The sequence below is a fragment of the Lagopus muta genome, chromosome 2 (assembly GCF_023343835.1).
Source record: "Lagopus muta isolate bLagMut1 chromosome 2, bLagMut1 primary, whole genome shotgun sequence".
NCBI lineage: Eukaryota > Metazoa > Chordata > Aves > Galliformes > Phasianidae > Lagopus > Lagopus muta.
Window position 1 is genome coordinate 94,466,332 of NC_064434.1, and position 16,354 is coordinate 94,482,685.

The 16,354-nt window shown below is 45.0% G+C and overlaps 1 protein-coding gene across 1 annotated transcript; it reads right to left on the minus strand.

Moving 5' to 3' along the window:
* Positions 1 to 4,802: 4,802 nt before the first annotated feature.
* Positions 4,803 to 11,538, minus strand: CST7 (cystatin F). Its single transcript, XM_048936710.1, has 4 exons — positions 9,882 to 11,538; positions 6,662 to 6,834; positions 6,247 to 6,363; positions 4,803 to 5,823 (listed from the first exon to the last, which is right to left on the minus strand). Exons 1-4 carry the CDS (start codon positions 9,955 to 9,957, stop codon positions 5,746 to 5,748), a joined length of 444 nt encoding a protein of 147 aa, XP_048792667.1. The 5' UTR covers positions 9,958 to 11,538; the 3' UTR covers positions 4,803 to 5,745.
* Between the last annotated feature and the right edge of the window lie 4,816 nt (positions 11,539 to 16,354).

Genomic DNA, 16,354 nt, shown 5'->3' on the forward strand with positions numbered 1-16,354 from the left:
GGATTCTTGTGTGGTTTTTTTTGTTTGTTTGTAGTTGGATGAAAGTTTTTTCTAAGTTACCAAAGACTGGTTCCAGGGGGTTTAAGCTGGATCATTTAGAATGTTACCTCCATGTTCATCAGGTCCTGTAAGTTTCCTGTTCACTGTGTAGGTGGCCATTCCTGAGGGGCATGGGAGGGAAGAAGGCCAGCTGCAGGAATCCTCTTCAGCATGTGTATTATGGCAAACAGGTGAAGGTTTTGGGAAGGGTCTGTGTGTCTGAGGGTGGATGTGGACTGAAAGAGCCCCTGCAGCACCTAGTAATAGTGGATGAAGAAGGCTTTGGTGGAAAATGTTGGAATATGGTAGTTGTTCATGGGCGCTTCCTGCATTGAAAGGTACTCTGGTGAATCCACAAAATGCTTTTCTGCAAACTACTGCAAAGGAAAGTCCATTCTGCTTACATTTTCAATAAGAATTTTTTTCCACCTTGGATAGGATCTTAGGGGAGTTTATTTCAGCAGTGTGATTTAGTGAGATTTAGTAGGGATTCCTGCTCTGGGACTGAAGATTACTGCTTGCTCTCTACTGCCTCTTTCTACCACTGGGTGATAGTCAAACACTGACTTACTCTGTTGCTCAATTTTCTCACCTCTGAAAAGGAAATAACCATGATTTGCTTTATTATATAATGAAAAACACTGGAGAAAGGGAAGATGATGTTGAAAACGCCATCTGCTTTCACTGTCTATCGTTTGCATTTCCCTGCAGTAATAAAGACAAGCACAGAAAGTGTATTTTTACTGTCAGTGCTCTGTCACTGTATACTGCACTACTATCAGACTGCAGCAACCCTGTGGAAGTAGCTGGTGGTTGCTGGATCAGGCTCTGCTGTGCCTGTGCTCACAAGCCTTTTTACTTGTTTCAGTGGTGACTGGATCTGGGAGGAAGATCAGTGAGAGGAGAAAGAAGCCTGGTAGACAACTTGCTGCAGGTTCTGACCTTTGGTCCAGCAGAGCCCTATCTTAATTATTTGTGGGCAGGGACTGAGTGATTCTGTGATAAGTTTCAAAGGCTGAGAAGCTTGACCTTCCTGCCAGACTTGCACTACAGGAACTCTGGAGAAGGGTTGAGAATGGGACGTTCTTGCAACACATTTTGCTGGCAAAAGGGCTGGCTGACTAAGCAGCATCTGGCTAGTATTGCTCCGCCAGCCCTTGTGGCTGTTTTTCATGGGATTTGAAAACAGAACTTGATGTGACAGGGTACAAAAGCAAGTTCTCTGTAGGCCTTGTTTCAACTGGTGTTTCAGTAGCCTTGAATCAAGCACAGCTTTGCCTGTAGTAGTACAGCTACCTCTAGTGTTTCATTTCCAAAAGTATCTTACTGAATAATTGAATGCTGTCTTTCATAGGGAAGTAGACCTCAGATGTTTAGGCATGCCAAATGTAATAGCTTCTGTGTGATTAGTTCTCTTCTGAGGCTGTATTCCTGAAGCTGTTAAGTGGAAAAGAAAATAGGCTGTGCTGCTGATTCTCAAGAGGATTAAGACACAGATTGCCTCACAAGACATTCTTCTTGCATTTATCCTTTCTCTTCTTTCACCTCCACTGCTAAGGATTTAGTACTGTGGTCTCACTAGAAGGTTCTTCAGTCTTTTTAGTTCTCTCTGAACTCTGCAAGTTCAGCAGGCTCATATGAACAGTACATATTTCTTGAACATCCTAAACACAGGATTTGCATAGCAAAACTATTTGCATAGTCCTCCAAAGGAACCCAAAGTCTCTGAAGACCCAAAGGAATGCCTTTCCTGAGCACAAGTAGTACCAGGTCCCGTTCCTGGTGCGGTGCAGTATCTTGGCAGTCCATCCTTGATGAGCAGAAGTAGGGTGATCTGTAGCTGCAGAGCTCAGGTGAAACAGCTTGACTGACACACAGCTTTTTCCTCGCTTCAGCATGAGCGGTGCTTAAAAACAACACTTCCACAGAAGCTCAGATGCTTTTAGTTGCTGGTATTTCCTTAGATGCAACCATCTCAGTGTGATGCAGTAGCAATAAAACGCCTGTGTAACAACAGGCCTAAACTCCCCTTGGTGTTAATAAGAAGGCTGCTTTTACAAGCTCATTTTGCTGTCACGTAAGTGTGAGTTGATGGTGTACTTGATTATATCACTGCAGGAACGTGACACCTTTGCAACACTGAGACTTGCACTTCTCTAGAAGCAAGAGTAGTGTCCAAAGGTCTTGTTAGGACAAGATTTTGGGTGTCAGGAGAAAGTTCTGCACTTTTAAGAAAGCCACAGATCCTATCTCACCCAGGCTGGATGTGGCCTTGGGCAGCCTGGTCTAGAGGTTGGCGACCCTGCCTATGGCAGGGGAGTTGAAACAAGATGATCTTTGAGGTCCATTTTGACCTAGGCCATTCTATGATTCTATATCTGCACAACTCCTGGAGGATCCTGAGGTTGCTACCTGCATTTCACCCAAGTGTCTCCACATTGATGGGATGTGGAATGGGAAAATGGTGCCTAGTCTCCTGAAGGGCTTTAGCATAAAGCTGTACAGTAGAACTGCTTAAGGAAAAGGAGCTTAGCTTAAGTACACCACAGTTGTGCATTTTAAAGATAGGTTTTTGTTGCTTTGTCTGGCATTGCCGATGGATCAGGTGTTTCTGCAGGGTGAGAATGTCAAGAAATTTTGCTGAAACTATTTAAGGTTCTATATCCTGGGTAACTGCCATGTCCCTATTCTGGAGCAAACATCTCCTACAGCAGAACTGCTGGAAGATAATGTGTATGTACCCCTGGCACTTACACATCTCAGTGTGAACAGTTTATAAAATTAATTGCAAAGCCTTGGCCCTCCTTTAATTCTGAGTCTGCTTTGTGGCAGTAACCTTTGCATATGGTGTGGTGATCTCCTGAACCTCTGGGACTGTCTGCTCAATGATCACAGCAGAGATCTTTTGATGCTGATGTATGGACTTTCTCATTTAGTTTGCTTAGAAAAACTAGTGCAGTAAGAGAAAAGTCATGTGGGACTGCAGCTTGTTTTGCTGCTTTGTTTGAGATAGGGACAGAAAAATTTAGCAGTAAGTGATCAAGTGACGTAAACGCAAGCAGCTTCCTCCAGCCAGCAGAAAGCCATCTCTGCTTATAGAGCTGCTGCCAGCTGAACTTTGTCTTGGCTCTGTGCAATTGTATGCGTGACACCCCAGCCACCAACAGACAGGAACAGATTCCTCTGAAGCACTAGCTTTGGCTGTCCTTGGAGCTCTTAATGCTGCTGCTGGGATTGTTCCTTTTTCTCCAGGGGGCGGATTGACAGGCTCTTCCCCTCTCTTCTTAGGGCCTAAGTTTTACTGGCTATATTTATGTTTTCAGTTGCCTTTTGTGGCCTGGAGTAGGTCAGAGTCTCAGCAAGTTCTGCAAAGGTGTGAGCTCCTTGGAGTGAACTGGTGAACAAGTTAACCTTGGTGTGAATCTCAACAATGATGTGTGTTGGGCAGAGACATCAGCCTGACTGCTGTGTGGTATTGTGATTCAGTGGTACTTAGCTGCAGTTCTTTAGGTCAGTGCTAGTAGTGTCCTCTTGACTCAAGGCTGCTTAGTTGCTGAAATCTTTCCCTGGCAAAGTGCTCAAGAATGTACTAAGAGCTCATCTGACTTCTGCTCTGCTCTTTTCATTGGTGCTCAAGGTAACTCTTATTTGTCTGGAGATGATGGATTATCCTACTCCAGCATACCTTGCTTACTGTGATGATACAATTGATACTTTGCTGCAGCTGTAAATTTTAAAGCTGATTTGTCTTTCCCAGAAGCTTTTTGTCTGAGTTGGTTGCAATGAGCTCAGCTTTGTTGCAGAAAATGCTGCCTGTAGTTTTATGTGTAGCTGTACTTTGCTTCCAGATAAGCCTATTTGGATAGAAATGTCTGAAAAATCTTGCTGTGTTTTCCTTAAGACAGCAGCCTGAGCATGCTGGGTTTGTTGACCTGTGTGATGCCAGATGTCTGGCTTAACTCTTACTTTTAACACATGGGCAATTAATTCAGTGGTAATATGAAGATGTGACCTGTTTGCCAGGAGCTTGCAAGATCATTCACGGGAGATCATTCTGTTTTGTGCTTACTGTTTTGTGCTGGCTTGAATATTTACACAGACCTATGCTGATTGTGTGCCACCTGCATGTGGAAAGGCTGATGTTTCTGAGCATCAAGCTGTCCTGTTGGTCGGAGGAAGAAATGTTTGTCTTGCCTGTCTGGAGCTACAGCTTGGCTGGAAACCCTGACCATTGCTGCTATATGGAGCACCCAGCTGAAATGGAAGAACTGAAACCATTGTAACCCCTTTGAGTTTCAGACAGCAACTTCTCTTGGCTCTTCTTTCCTCTAAAAACTTTGCTGTGGCTTGGTTTTTCTTCTGCTTTGTGGACCACGAGGACAAATGTGGTTAGATCTCTTTACTGTCTTTGGCATCAGGCTATCAATGGAGGCTTGTGTGGTGGATTAATGTAGCACCACATCCAACCATGGAACTCCCAGAGGTTTCTTCTGAGCAAGCGGAGACCTCTGCTATGCTGTTAACAGATCCGTCAGATGTAGGGATTTCTGTACCTTGGCCTAGAGCCTGTCAATGGCTGTTCTTGACAAAATGGACATTATATAAGGCTAAAAGAGAGGTGTCATTGCTAATAGGAGCTATAGTAGAGCAGTAGAAAAGCAACAGCTCTCAGAAGGAAGTGTGTTTGTGGGAGAAAAAAGAAGTGTTCCTTATAGCTTAAGTCTGGGCCCTAACCATTTGTAAGGGTATGAATGAAACATGGGTTCAGTGGGCTCAGGCTTTATTGTCATTTCAAGTTAATGGTTACAGCCTTAGTACAGCGTAAGCGATAATCTGCATGAAGAGAGAAGGCTTAAAGAGAGGTAGGCACACATGTAGACAGGACCATCGTTCTGCTAAACTTGAATGTAAGTCAACCAGAAACTGAATATTGAATACTAACCTAAATGAAACTACGTTGTTTAACCTCAGCAAAAATATGCTTTGGGAAATGATTGTGTTTATGTTTCGTAGCATTTGCAGTGCTGCCCTCTTGGAGTAGAGCTTTTGTTTAAAATAGAAACTCTATTTAGACTGTGCTGTTTCTGGGTTGTGGTTGTGTCTTAAGACAGGCTTATCCGCACTCATGTCTTGAGGCAAGAAAAATTCTACCTTATGCATTCCTGGCAAATGTATCTAAGGTTTTATCTGGCACTGCAGCCCCTTAAGACTGTGTTATGTGTGCGTGTGTGTGTATCCCCATGCATACTGTCTCACTGTAAAGCTTTCCACAGTGTTGAAATTGCGTGTGCTGTGGTTTAGGCTTTTTATACTGTAGTTGTACAAAGATTCATCACAGAACAAAGCGGTCTAACAGACCTTCCTGGGCCTGTTTGCACTGCTTGGAAATCTCAGCCAAAAAGATGAATTGCTCTCTGGTGAACAAATGACAACATGTGCTCATATGCTGTTTAGTTTTAGCAAAAGAGATACACAGCTGGATAGCGATACATTCAGTCAAGGCAAGTCTTTTCTTTGTCACTCAGATCTTGAGCATCTTCTTCCTTAGAGGTGTGGGGGGGAACCAGCAAGCTTTGAGAGGGAGGTTTTGTGGTGATTCTGTGCAGGTGTTCCCCACCTCAGTTTTGGCCCCAAAGTCCAGACAAGAAAAATCTCGTGGGTGGTAGATCCTCTGAAAATCATGACAAAATCATGACGAAAGTTGGGTCAGTGACAGAGAGAAACAGGAACATCTGCTTTATGCAACCAAGGTGTCATCCAGACCTCAAAATAGCATTTCAGCATCTGCAGATAGAGAATGGATGATAAAGTTCAGCTGTTGGCTTGGTGTTCCCAGCACTGTGGGCCAAGGTGTGGGAAGAGAGAATGCATCCTTCTGTGCTCTGCCCCAGCCTAGGGAAAACACTGTTTGTCAAGTGCCCACATATTAGTGAGAAAGGCCCTGTAAGGGTTTTCTCCTCCCAGGAAATCTCTATATGTAGCATCTACTCTATATGTAGCACCTGGTTCAGCTCCTTCTAGTCAGGATATTGTATACCTCCTGTATTCAGGAGGTAGAAACCTGCCTCACTGTAGCTGGCTCTGCACAGAGGAGGCTTGTACGTCTATGGGAACATAACAGAGCTGGTTTGAAGGTGACAACACAGCTAGAGACAGCCAAGGATCACCTGTGATTCCTGGGTACCTCCCTGAGGAAGTAGTACATACCTGTTGCAGATTTTTCTTCCTCTGGAAGTGACAGTTGTCCAGGTTGGAGTGCCCTCTCTTCTCACACACTGTGCGGCCGATTTCCACGTGGAGCATGTATTTCAGACCTCTGACGATCTAGAGAAAATGGTTTCCTCCTTTAAAGCAGGCTCAGGGGAAGGGATGCTGAAATGAAATTCTGGCTAGGGAACAAGCACTACATCTGTCAGTTGTGTGTGGTGTTGTAGATGTGTTTTATGGGGATGGGTGGGAGTGCCTCATGTAGAACAGTTAAGTGGGATAGAGGGACTTGTGCTGCTTATGTTAGGGCACTGTAGAGCAGTCCTGAGGAGGATCAAGGCTCCTGTGTCTCAGGTGCTCTGTAGCAAGGGTCGATAGATGGTGGAGGACCACCAGAAATGCGTTCTCTTCTTACCTGTACCATAGCTTTGTTTATTTGCCGTTCTTTAAACAGAAATAGGTCGTTGGAACTGTTGTTGTATTGGTAAACCCCAAAGCGAGCTGCCTTGCGAACGCCAGGATTGTTGGTGTTCATTGGTACTGGGAAGCCAGGATTCACGGTTGAATGAGGTGGTGGTATGTATGTAGCTGGAAAAACACAAAATGCAATCATAGAACATATGCAGTGGCTGAAATAGTGGGTGGTTATTCAGGACTCTGAACCAATCCTAAGCCTTCTTACTTGTCCCATGCACTTCATAGAATCATCACAGAGTGGCTTGGGTCAGAAAGGACCTCAAAGATCATCTAGTTCCAACCTCTGTGCTGCAGGCAAGGTTGCCTACCTCTAGATGTGCTTTGGGAAGACTGGTCATCTCCATTAAAAAGTGATTTTCCTTTAGATGTTTGAAATAGCAAAGCAACCCATGAAATGGTTGCAGAGCTGAGACTGCCTGAAGGAAGCCTGGCTGTTGTAAGCACTTAGGAAGTTTCTGGCCCAACACCTATCTCAAAGCAAGGCTGGGTTTGAATCTATCTATAATCTAGAGCATGTTGCTCAGAGTATACTGTAATTTTGGTAAAATATCAAACACTGACTGGCAGAACTGTACTGCTTTGTTGGCATGCCAAGACATAAGCATACTTCCCCTTCACCTCCCAATAGTTTTGATGTTCTTGTTTTTGTTTTAGGGAAATACAGATTATGATATCTTTCAGTTCCTGAAATACAAGGGGAAGAATCCTCAGCCTGTACAGGTTGTTGTGCTGCTGCCAAGGAAAAGACCTGCCACTCCAGGAGTGGCCCTTGGAGTTGCCTGTGTGTGTAGGCAGCAAGCAATGTGCACGCAAACTTGCACTCAAAGCTTGTACTAATTTTCTGCAAAGCTCAAGCTGTTTGTCACCTCCAGCTTTTTTTCACAGCTAGATGTCAATAACAGCTGTGCCACAGAGCATAACCTGTGCATGTAAGCCAGTTTCTACTGAGAAACATAATTTAACTTTCTCCACAGTAGAACAGAGCCAATCCAGTGACCCCCTCTGCTTGAAAACAAATGAAACAAAAAACCCCACCGCCAGCAACACAGAGCATTGCATGCCACCACCAGTACAGGAGTCATAGAGGCTCATAGACCTTGCAGCCTAGTTCTGGAGATATTTCTCAGGCAGGGCATCTTGTCCTCTGCTCAGCTTGTGGGTAAGATCTTTTCAAAGCATCTGTTTTGTCCCAAATGGAGTTTGCTGTAGGGCTAAGATGGTGGAGCCAACAGGCATTGCCAGGGGGAGCAGCTGTACAGACCTACACAAAGACCAGAAAGAGGCTTGGAGCAGAGCAGGACCTTGATCTGGGCTTTGTCCACATGGCTCTCCTCTTCCTCAGAGATGCAGTGCTCTTTTTTGCACCAGCAATACCTATTAAATAGCTTATTGGATCCTGCTGTTTCTTGAGCCTTCTGAGCTAGCCACTGAGACAAGCTGTCCAGTTGAGAGGAGCTCTCTAGCTTGGGTTCTTCTGGCTACTCTCCAGGACCTTGTTTGAATTTATGTATGAATTTACATATACGTCAGTTGGAAAGGCAGATGTGGCAATGGTGGGGTTGTTGACAACACATGGTATCCCTTGTAGATGGAGGAAATAATATCATTTTTTTTAAGTATTAGCACAATTTCTCTGTGGCTTAATAGCTCTCAGCACTTCTTGAGTCATAGTGACATCCCTGTTAGGTGTGGGATGGCAGGGTGGGGGCAGCTGAAGTCGCACTGCATGTATGGGAAGGAAACACTGAATTGTGTTACTCAAACCAGTGTCCAGACTTGGACCTAGTGTGGTCTAGGCATGTAGCAGGCTGGTAGGACTTGCAGCATGTGTCACAGGCAGATGATAGGCTGCTGTATTTTTGCTCCAGCTTTCACTAAGGGGTACTGAGCATCTTACCTCCTTCACCCAAGGTGATTTTCTATTGAGTATGATTCACACTGGGGTAAAGTGAGTATAAAATTCTGCACACGGTGGTCTGAAATAAGTTTTGCCGTTCAGAATAATTTGCACCAGTTTATTTTTTACAAAATCCTGAAACACTCTGGTGTGAGGCACCTGTAGTTCTCCTTACTACAAACTTTTCTGACAGGAGTCCCAGCCTGGGTGGGGGGAGAGGCACTGTGTGGCTTGGCCATGCTGTAAAGCTCTCTGAGGATGTGGTCTCATAGGGTGGGAAACAACTACTACTGCCCTGTGGGGAGAAGCTTTGGGTCAGAGCACTTGTTTTATAGACCTCATTGTACTTCTGGGTTTGAATGTGGAGAAATCTAGCTTCCCTCCTCCTACTTCTATAGGGTAGACTTTTCTTGCTCTGAGTTAGCAGGCAACTGCCTGTTGTTAAACAAGAGAGGGCTGTTCTTGCAGACGTGAGCCAAGTGTTTTATCAAAGGATCTCTCCTGTGTTTTCCGCATTGAGAAATAACTTGGAGGTCCTGTTCCTGCAGTATGAGAACAATCCTATGGATGTTCCTTCCCAGCCTGCAGGATAGCAAATAGGGAATTTCTTGCAACAGATATTCTTTTCTTTCCCCTCCACAAGGTACTTTCAGAACCTCTTCCCCCATTACTAGGAGCGAGGCTGGGTTTTATCTTTACATGTAAGACGCAGCAGAGTTCCTGCATGCCTCTGCAACCCCCAGAGGAAACCACAGACGAAACAAAAAGCTGCTGGCTAACCAAAGGCCTGAGTGCATTCATAGTTTCTGCATGTAGGAACCGAAGTAATGCTGTAGTAGAGCTAAAACCTTCAGAGAGAAAATGTTCCTGTCTGCTGCTTTCATTCCAAAGATTTAAGGCTAGCTGCCATCAAGAGTGTTTCTTTGCTCAGCAAAGGAAGTGATAGGGAATAATGTGACACTGAAGTCATCTAAATGGTACCATCTCAAATGCCCATCTGTACTTACCAGACAAATTGTTTCCCAGTCTTTAGATTTAGTAACGAAGGTCATGCAGAATTTAAACAGTGACAAATAAGTTAAAACCATAAGTTGACTTTGACACTGTTAGATGATGTTCCTGGATAATGTGGCTTGCTACAGAGAGAGAAGGTCTTTTAAGCAGGTAGAGTTTCAGCTGCAGTTGAAGGGCAGCAGACAGAGAAAAAGCCAAGCTCACAGGACCTGAAGCACAAGGAAAACAAATGATTTCCCACTCTTACCATCACAAGTGCAGGTGAAGCCCCAGAGCACTAAACAGCAAAGAGTGGTGAAGCTGCGGGTGAAGTTTGCTGCCATCTCCACTGCATCAGAAGAGGAGCCTGCCAACGTGAGCAGTGACCGCCCTGCTTCCTGCAGGGGAAGATGTCTCTGTGAGAGCTTTTTATTGGCTGGGAGGGATCCTAAACTCTTTAAAAAAAAAAAAAAAAAAAAAAAAAAAATCACCCTGAATGATCACAGCTCTGAGACTGCCTGTCTCCTGCTAATGACTGCATGTCTCACAGCCCTGCCAAAGGCTCTGCCCTGATGACTGCAAGTCCCACCTCAGATGGGGACTTTTGCTTTGTGATCCTCAAAGGGCTGTGCAGAAATGTGGGCAGATATGTGTGATGTAATACCATTCTGTGCTCTGGGACATGTTGTGGGGTAATAAGAGTAACGGTCATATGCTTTAAGTTTCATGGGGAAATGTAACCCTTATGAAATGGGCAGTGAGCCTTTGCAGTGGGGTTCTTGACTTGTATATGGGTGGCTGCGTGTGGGGAAGAGTGACAGAAGATGGGTCTTGCTTCCTATGATGTGGATGTAGCTAAAATCACCAGCTGCCGCATTCAGGAGAGCAGAAAATGAGCTGTCACCACAAAGGGCAGAATATGGTGGACCTCAGTTTGCCTATGCATGCTTATTTCAGGTGATGAACTGTCCTTCTTTGAGCAAAGCCACCGTATTGCTGAAGTCCTAAAGTAGTGTGGGTGGCATGTAAGAAGACAAAGAAGACTCATTTTAGTATTTCTCAGTTGGAAGAGATTAGGCTGAAATGTCCCTCTGAAAAGGACTGGGGCAAATGTAGTGAGTCACACTTACCATCAGTCCTTCTTGCACAGGGCTTCTGAATCAGACCCAAAAGCCTGTGAAATGTTGAGAGAATGAGAGATATTATATTGGTTGTGGTTTTTGTTGTTTCTTTTTGTTTTGATCTCACATGGTGGCCTGACCTTGGATGCAAGACATCAACACATCTCTGGTGTGTAGCTATAACCTATTTGCCACCCTTCTGCATGATGCACCAGGAAGGAGTTTGAGATTCCCCCATGACTTTCATCCCTTTCCTTCTCTTTTTGCCTTCTGGTGAGTCGTGGCCTTCTAATTTGAGGGGGGCAGGAATGGGTCTGCTCAGGGATTTGGGGGGAATCTTTTAAAGCTTATATTCTTCTTTTGCTTAAAACATGTGCATAGGGAGACCACTGGCAGAGCAGGTTTGGTGTGAGCGGAGTGATGCCTAACAAAGGCGGAGAGGGTGGTTAGAAGCTCACAGCCTGGTGGGGTGGCAGTGGGGGGCCAGAGCTGCCAGGCCAGCTCAGCTGTTGGCACTAGAGGGCACCAGAAGGTAAGACACCGTGCCAGCGGAGTTATTCCACAGTAAACACAGCGTATGCCTTAAGCAAATAGCTAGCCCTGACCCAGGCCACATGGAGCCTGTGGGCTTTCTGCTTTAAGGTGGTTAAATGGATCTGAAAGACTTGTATGGCTGAAGAGCTCTTTTCTTCGCGAGGGATTTTGCAGAGTGTATTCATTCTCGCTATTTAGCTTGATTGTTAGAAACGGTGTGCAACTGCATGTTCTTTTTTGACAAAAATAAAAGCTCACTAATTTTATTCTCCATAAACAGAGATGCAGTTGCCTCCTCCTTTTCTGCTAAAGAAGCAAAAACATGGTATCTGAAGCTTGGTTTTCCTGATGCTTGGTTTTCCTGATGCTTGGTGCATGATTTGGACTTTCTCAGCACTGCTTCTTGCTTCCCTCATTCAAGACAGACCTCTGGCTGCACAGCACAGTCGTGGTTCTCTGGAATAATGCTGTGTGAGGGTCGTGTTGGAATTATGCTCCCATAAACTCAGTCAGCATCTAGCCCTGCAACCCGCAATTTTCCTCTGCAGTCCTGATTCCCTCTTTGCACTTCACGAATCAGTGGGGGACTGGGACAAAAAAAATTCTCTCATTAACTTTGGCAGAGGCTTGGAGGATGACTGGAGTGTGTTTGAGTTGTGCTCTCAAAACTTTTAATTAAGACACGTTTACCAGTGTCAGTAGTCTTCCTTTTTTTTTTTTTCTTTTTTTTTTTTCTTTTTTTTTTCTTTTTTTTTTTTTCTTCTTCTTTTAATCTTTATTACATCTTCCAGGCCTTCATCTGGTCCCCAGGGCAGCTAATTTAGCTGGGTTTGCTTTAATGAAGGATCTGAACAAGAGGATACTTTTTTGGCTCTCAGAAATCACCACATTTCGGCTTTTGGGAGGAAAAATGCCTGTTACTTCGGCGGAGTGGTCAAAACAGATTTCAAACCATAAAGAAGAAAGGTGGATGTGACCTTGTCTTCCACACTGGTGACCTGCACTTTGCAGGTGTTGAAATAGGTTGAGGTACCGAGAAAGGACAGTCCAATGAGGAAGGAGCAGGATAATGAACTTTACCAGCCCATCTTTCGTAAGTGGGAAACCATACAGCTCACATAGCATCAGTTTTTAAGTACAGAATCACCTTGGAAAGCCACAGGATGCTGGTAGCCTTCAGAGCAGGCATAAGGAAGGACAGGTTTGGGCAGACACAAGGGAAGAAAGGAAGTGGTTCAAAGTACAATTCCTTACAGAGGATTAAGTCAGTAGGGAACCCACACGACACAGGTTGGGATTATGAATCTGCCTGCTTGGTATCAGTAGGACATAGAGGAGAAACAGGAAAGTGACACTGGTGGGTTGGTCTCACCTGAGGCATTTTCCTCCCTATGCACCCTTCTGGGAGCTGCTCCTCAGCTCATCAATACCTATCTGAGCCTCTGCTGTGGAGGCAGCTGTGATTTTTTTCAAATGAATCAAGGCTCACATAGTTACATTTGTGTTTCTATCAGCAATAATTTTTGAACAGATTAATTTCAATTAAATACGAGAGCGTGCTGGAAGACTCGAGGATAATTTGGTTACCATATGTTTCTAGAGGAGAAACACCCAAATGAATAGCTGGGATGAGAGGAGTGAGCACAACTTTGCCATCATCCAATCTGTCAACAGCACTGTCAGCTGGTTTACAGAGAATGCCTACAGATTGCACTGTGGGGCATTTATAAGGGATGAATGGATGTAAAGACTTCTCTGTATTTTACCTTGAGGCCATGCTTGTATTAGTCTTGAGATGAACAAGCCTCCCATCCCCTCTTTCTCCCAAATAAGATTTTAAAGTACTGTATCTGAGGACAAGCCTGCTCCTTTCTGTAACCACTGTGATGATAAAGATGTGCATTTTACTGAGATCCTGCTGCTGTTCTCACTGTGGCATCCAAGGATTGCAACTTCAATTTAAAATCAGCTAGATTCTGAATGCCCTTAGTAAGAGCAAATCCTCTAACAGGAACTTGATATACAGATGCCCACACCAAATCCTCTAACCCTTCAATCCTTTAACCCTGAACCTTCTCACAGAGAATGGCTCAAAGGGGAGCCATTCATGTAAGCCACCCTGAACGTATTTTAAATGCAGCTAAGCATCACGTTCACAGTTTTGTTGGAGGATGCTGATCAGGAGGTGATGGTGACTGCAGTGTTCACTTAACCTTTCTATATTTGGCTTGTTTTGCTAATGACCATCTCTGGTCAGGGCTGCTCACTGCACTTAGCACTGGGTAAATCCTACTTTGTGTCAGAGCTTTTTGACAAGACAATAACCTACAGTGAGGAAAGTGCTACTGGTTCAGCTCTTGCTCCTCTGGCACCTTGCTTTCTCAGATGATGGTCCACATGTGGTGGCTTCTCTGTCCACCCTGTCTCTCTTCAACATGTTGCTGAATATAGTTGAGAGATTGCATGCAAGACCCTGCAAGCCTCTGAGCAAATGAATTCAGGCTGAGAGGCACTGGGACAACCAGCCAACTGGGGGCCTGTTTGGAGGAGTGCCCATCTAGACAAGTAGATCTTTTTGTTGTCCAATTTGAAAGAGCTCAGAAGTACATTGTGATTGATGCCATGTGCTAGTGCCAGGACAAGAGGCAGTGGGCAGAAACTGGAACACAGAAGGCCCATCCTGACCATGAGGAAGCAGTTCTGTGCTGTGCAGGACCACTGGCACATGCTGTCCAGGGAATTTGTGAAGCCTTCTTCTTGGAGATCTTCAGATGTCACCTGAGTGTCCCTGCTGAAGCAGATAGACGCATGGTACCTTCCTACCTCAACCAGTCTGTGATTCTGTGAAAACACCAAAGTCTTTCTGTTAGACATCAGCTACCACGATAGGCAGTTAGAAGTAATTAACAATCTCTAGTTCATTAGTGTAAACATTCACAGCTGCTGGTTCCCACTGCTTTGTGGTCACTGTGAAGGAAGTGGGTCAGTGTCCCTCCACAGAGAAGGAAGGGGTTGTCCCAGCAGAGGAGGGGATGTTGGGTTTTATATCTTGGTGCATCTGCATGGGATCCCACACCAACACAACTGTGAATTCATTGTGACCTGTCCCCAAACTTGTGTTGAGGAAGTGGATGAGAAGTTTTTCATTCCCTTTGGGGGTGTGATGCAAAGATGGCATTACCTATTTTAGTGCTTTTTTTTCCTGAATGTCTTGCTAATGAAATCATCAGGTACTCATCTGGTTTGCACTGGACCTGTGGAAATGATGTAGCATGTTTTGGGAGCTCAGTACTGGCCGGTCCTTTGTCCAGACACACTCTTTTCCCATTTGCTGGCATCACTGCTTGCTGTTGTATTTAAGAAGTGTCCTTTGACAGGACAGATGATGTTGGCAAGAGAACAACAGATGTTTTCAGGCTGAAGAACAGGGTGTTGGGAAGTGATGTGGACATGTGTGTCCCTGGGCTCAGCAGCATGCCTGGTTTAAAAACTTGTTTGGTAGAAAGAACTGCTCTTAGGCAAAGAGTGTGGAGGGGATCACCCAAGCCTGGATGTGCTGTGCTCACTCTGCACCATCATCAGAAGATGATTGCTTCTCTTTTGTGGGGAAAATTGACTGACCTCTTGGCTCCAGATGCGTTGAAAGTGTTTGTCACAGCATCCCTTGGGAAAGGACAAAGAGAAGCATCAGAGGGACAGAGCTACTAAAAAGCCATGTAAGTGGCCAAAGTGGGGGTCACGGTGAGGGGCAGTCTCAGGCTGACAACCCTGAGTTGCTTTTCAGAGCAACATTGTGTTTTATCTGTTTAGAATCTGACTTGGCACGATCCAAGCGATGTAAAGGAAGTGCTTGACAGAGCAAGGCATATTGGTGCTGCAATGCAAGCTTGTGTCTGCAATGCAGCACACGCTGCAGGTCTCCCTGTGTGAAGAAAGGCAAACCTATGCTCTCTAGAAGCATTTAAAAATGCCAGCCATAACTTCATGGAGCTTCTCTGTCTAGCAGGCACGCAGGTACTCAGCTGTATACCTGGATCTGACTGCCCCAGTCTGCCATGGCTATGCTGTGTTCCCTTTTACTGCTGCTACCAGCTCTTACCCTTTGCTTCAGATCTATGAGTAGCAACAACAAGCTGACCTGAGGGGAGCTGGACTGCGTTTTTGTATGCAGCTTGCAGCATCACATATGCAGAATGCTCCCAGTGCTAGGGGGGTGGGGATCAGAGATGTTCTCCCAGGGAGAGGGGAAAATTGTGTTCTGAATCTAATATAAATGAAGCAGAGGAATGTCCATTACCCTGATAATGCAGGTAGAGTAGTAACTTTGCAGTGACATATTCTTGCCACTCTGTGGGTATCCAGATCCTGTATAACAAATGAAGCCCCCTCCCTTCTCTGCAGTCTGGGCAGAAGCCCGTCTTCAGATGCAGAATCCAGCACTGTTCCTGTTAAACTTCATGCAGTGGTCATTGCCCAGCTTTCTGATTTGTCTAGATCTCTCTGTGAGGCTTCTCCATCCTTCTGAAATTCAACAGGTCCTCCCAGTTTAGTGTCATCTGCAAACTTGCTTAGTTTGCAGGACTTCTAGTCCTACATCCAAGTCATTTACGAAAACATCAAAGTGAACTGACCCTAAAATGGAGCCCCACAGAACCTCATCAGTGACCACTTGCTATCCTGATGTAGCTTCATCTAATATGGGCCCTTTGGGCCTGACCCATCAGCCAATTGCTCACCTATCCATTATGTTCCTGTCTACCAATATGCTGAACATTTTGTCCAGGTTACTGTAAGAACTGTAAGAAATGCTATTGAAAGCTTTGCTGAAATCCAAAAGGATTACATCGACTGGCTTCCCTTGGTCAGCTGGTGAGTAATCTCATCATAAAAGATTAAGTTCATTAAACAGGACATTCCCTTCATGAAAGACCAACATGGTGGGAACATGTCGGTAGTAGGAATGTTGTTCTCTGGTCCTTCAACTGGGCTGTGTCTGAAGGTGAAAGATGCTAAGAGGTGAGGATCCGGCTCTGGCAGTGGGAGCAAAGCTGCAGGAGGGGACCAGGCCTCCCTGGAGCTCACCTTC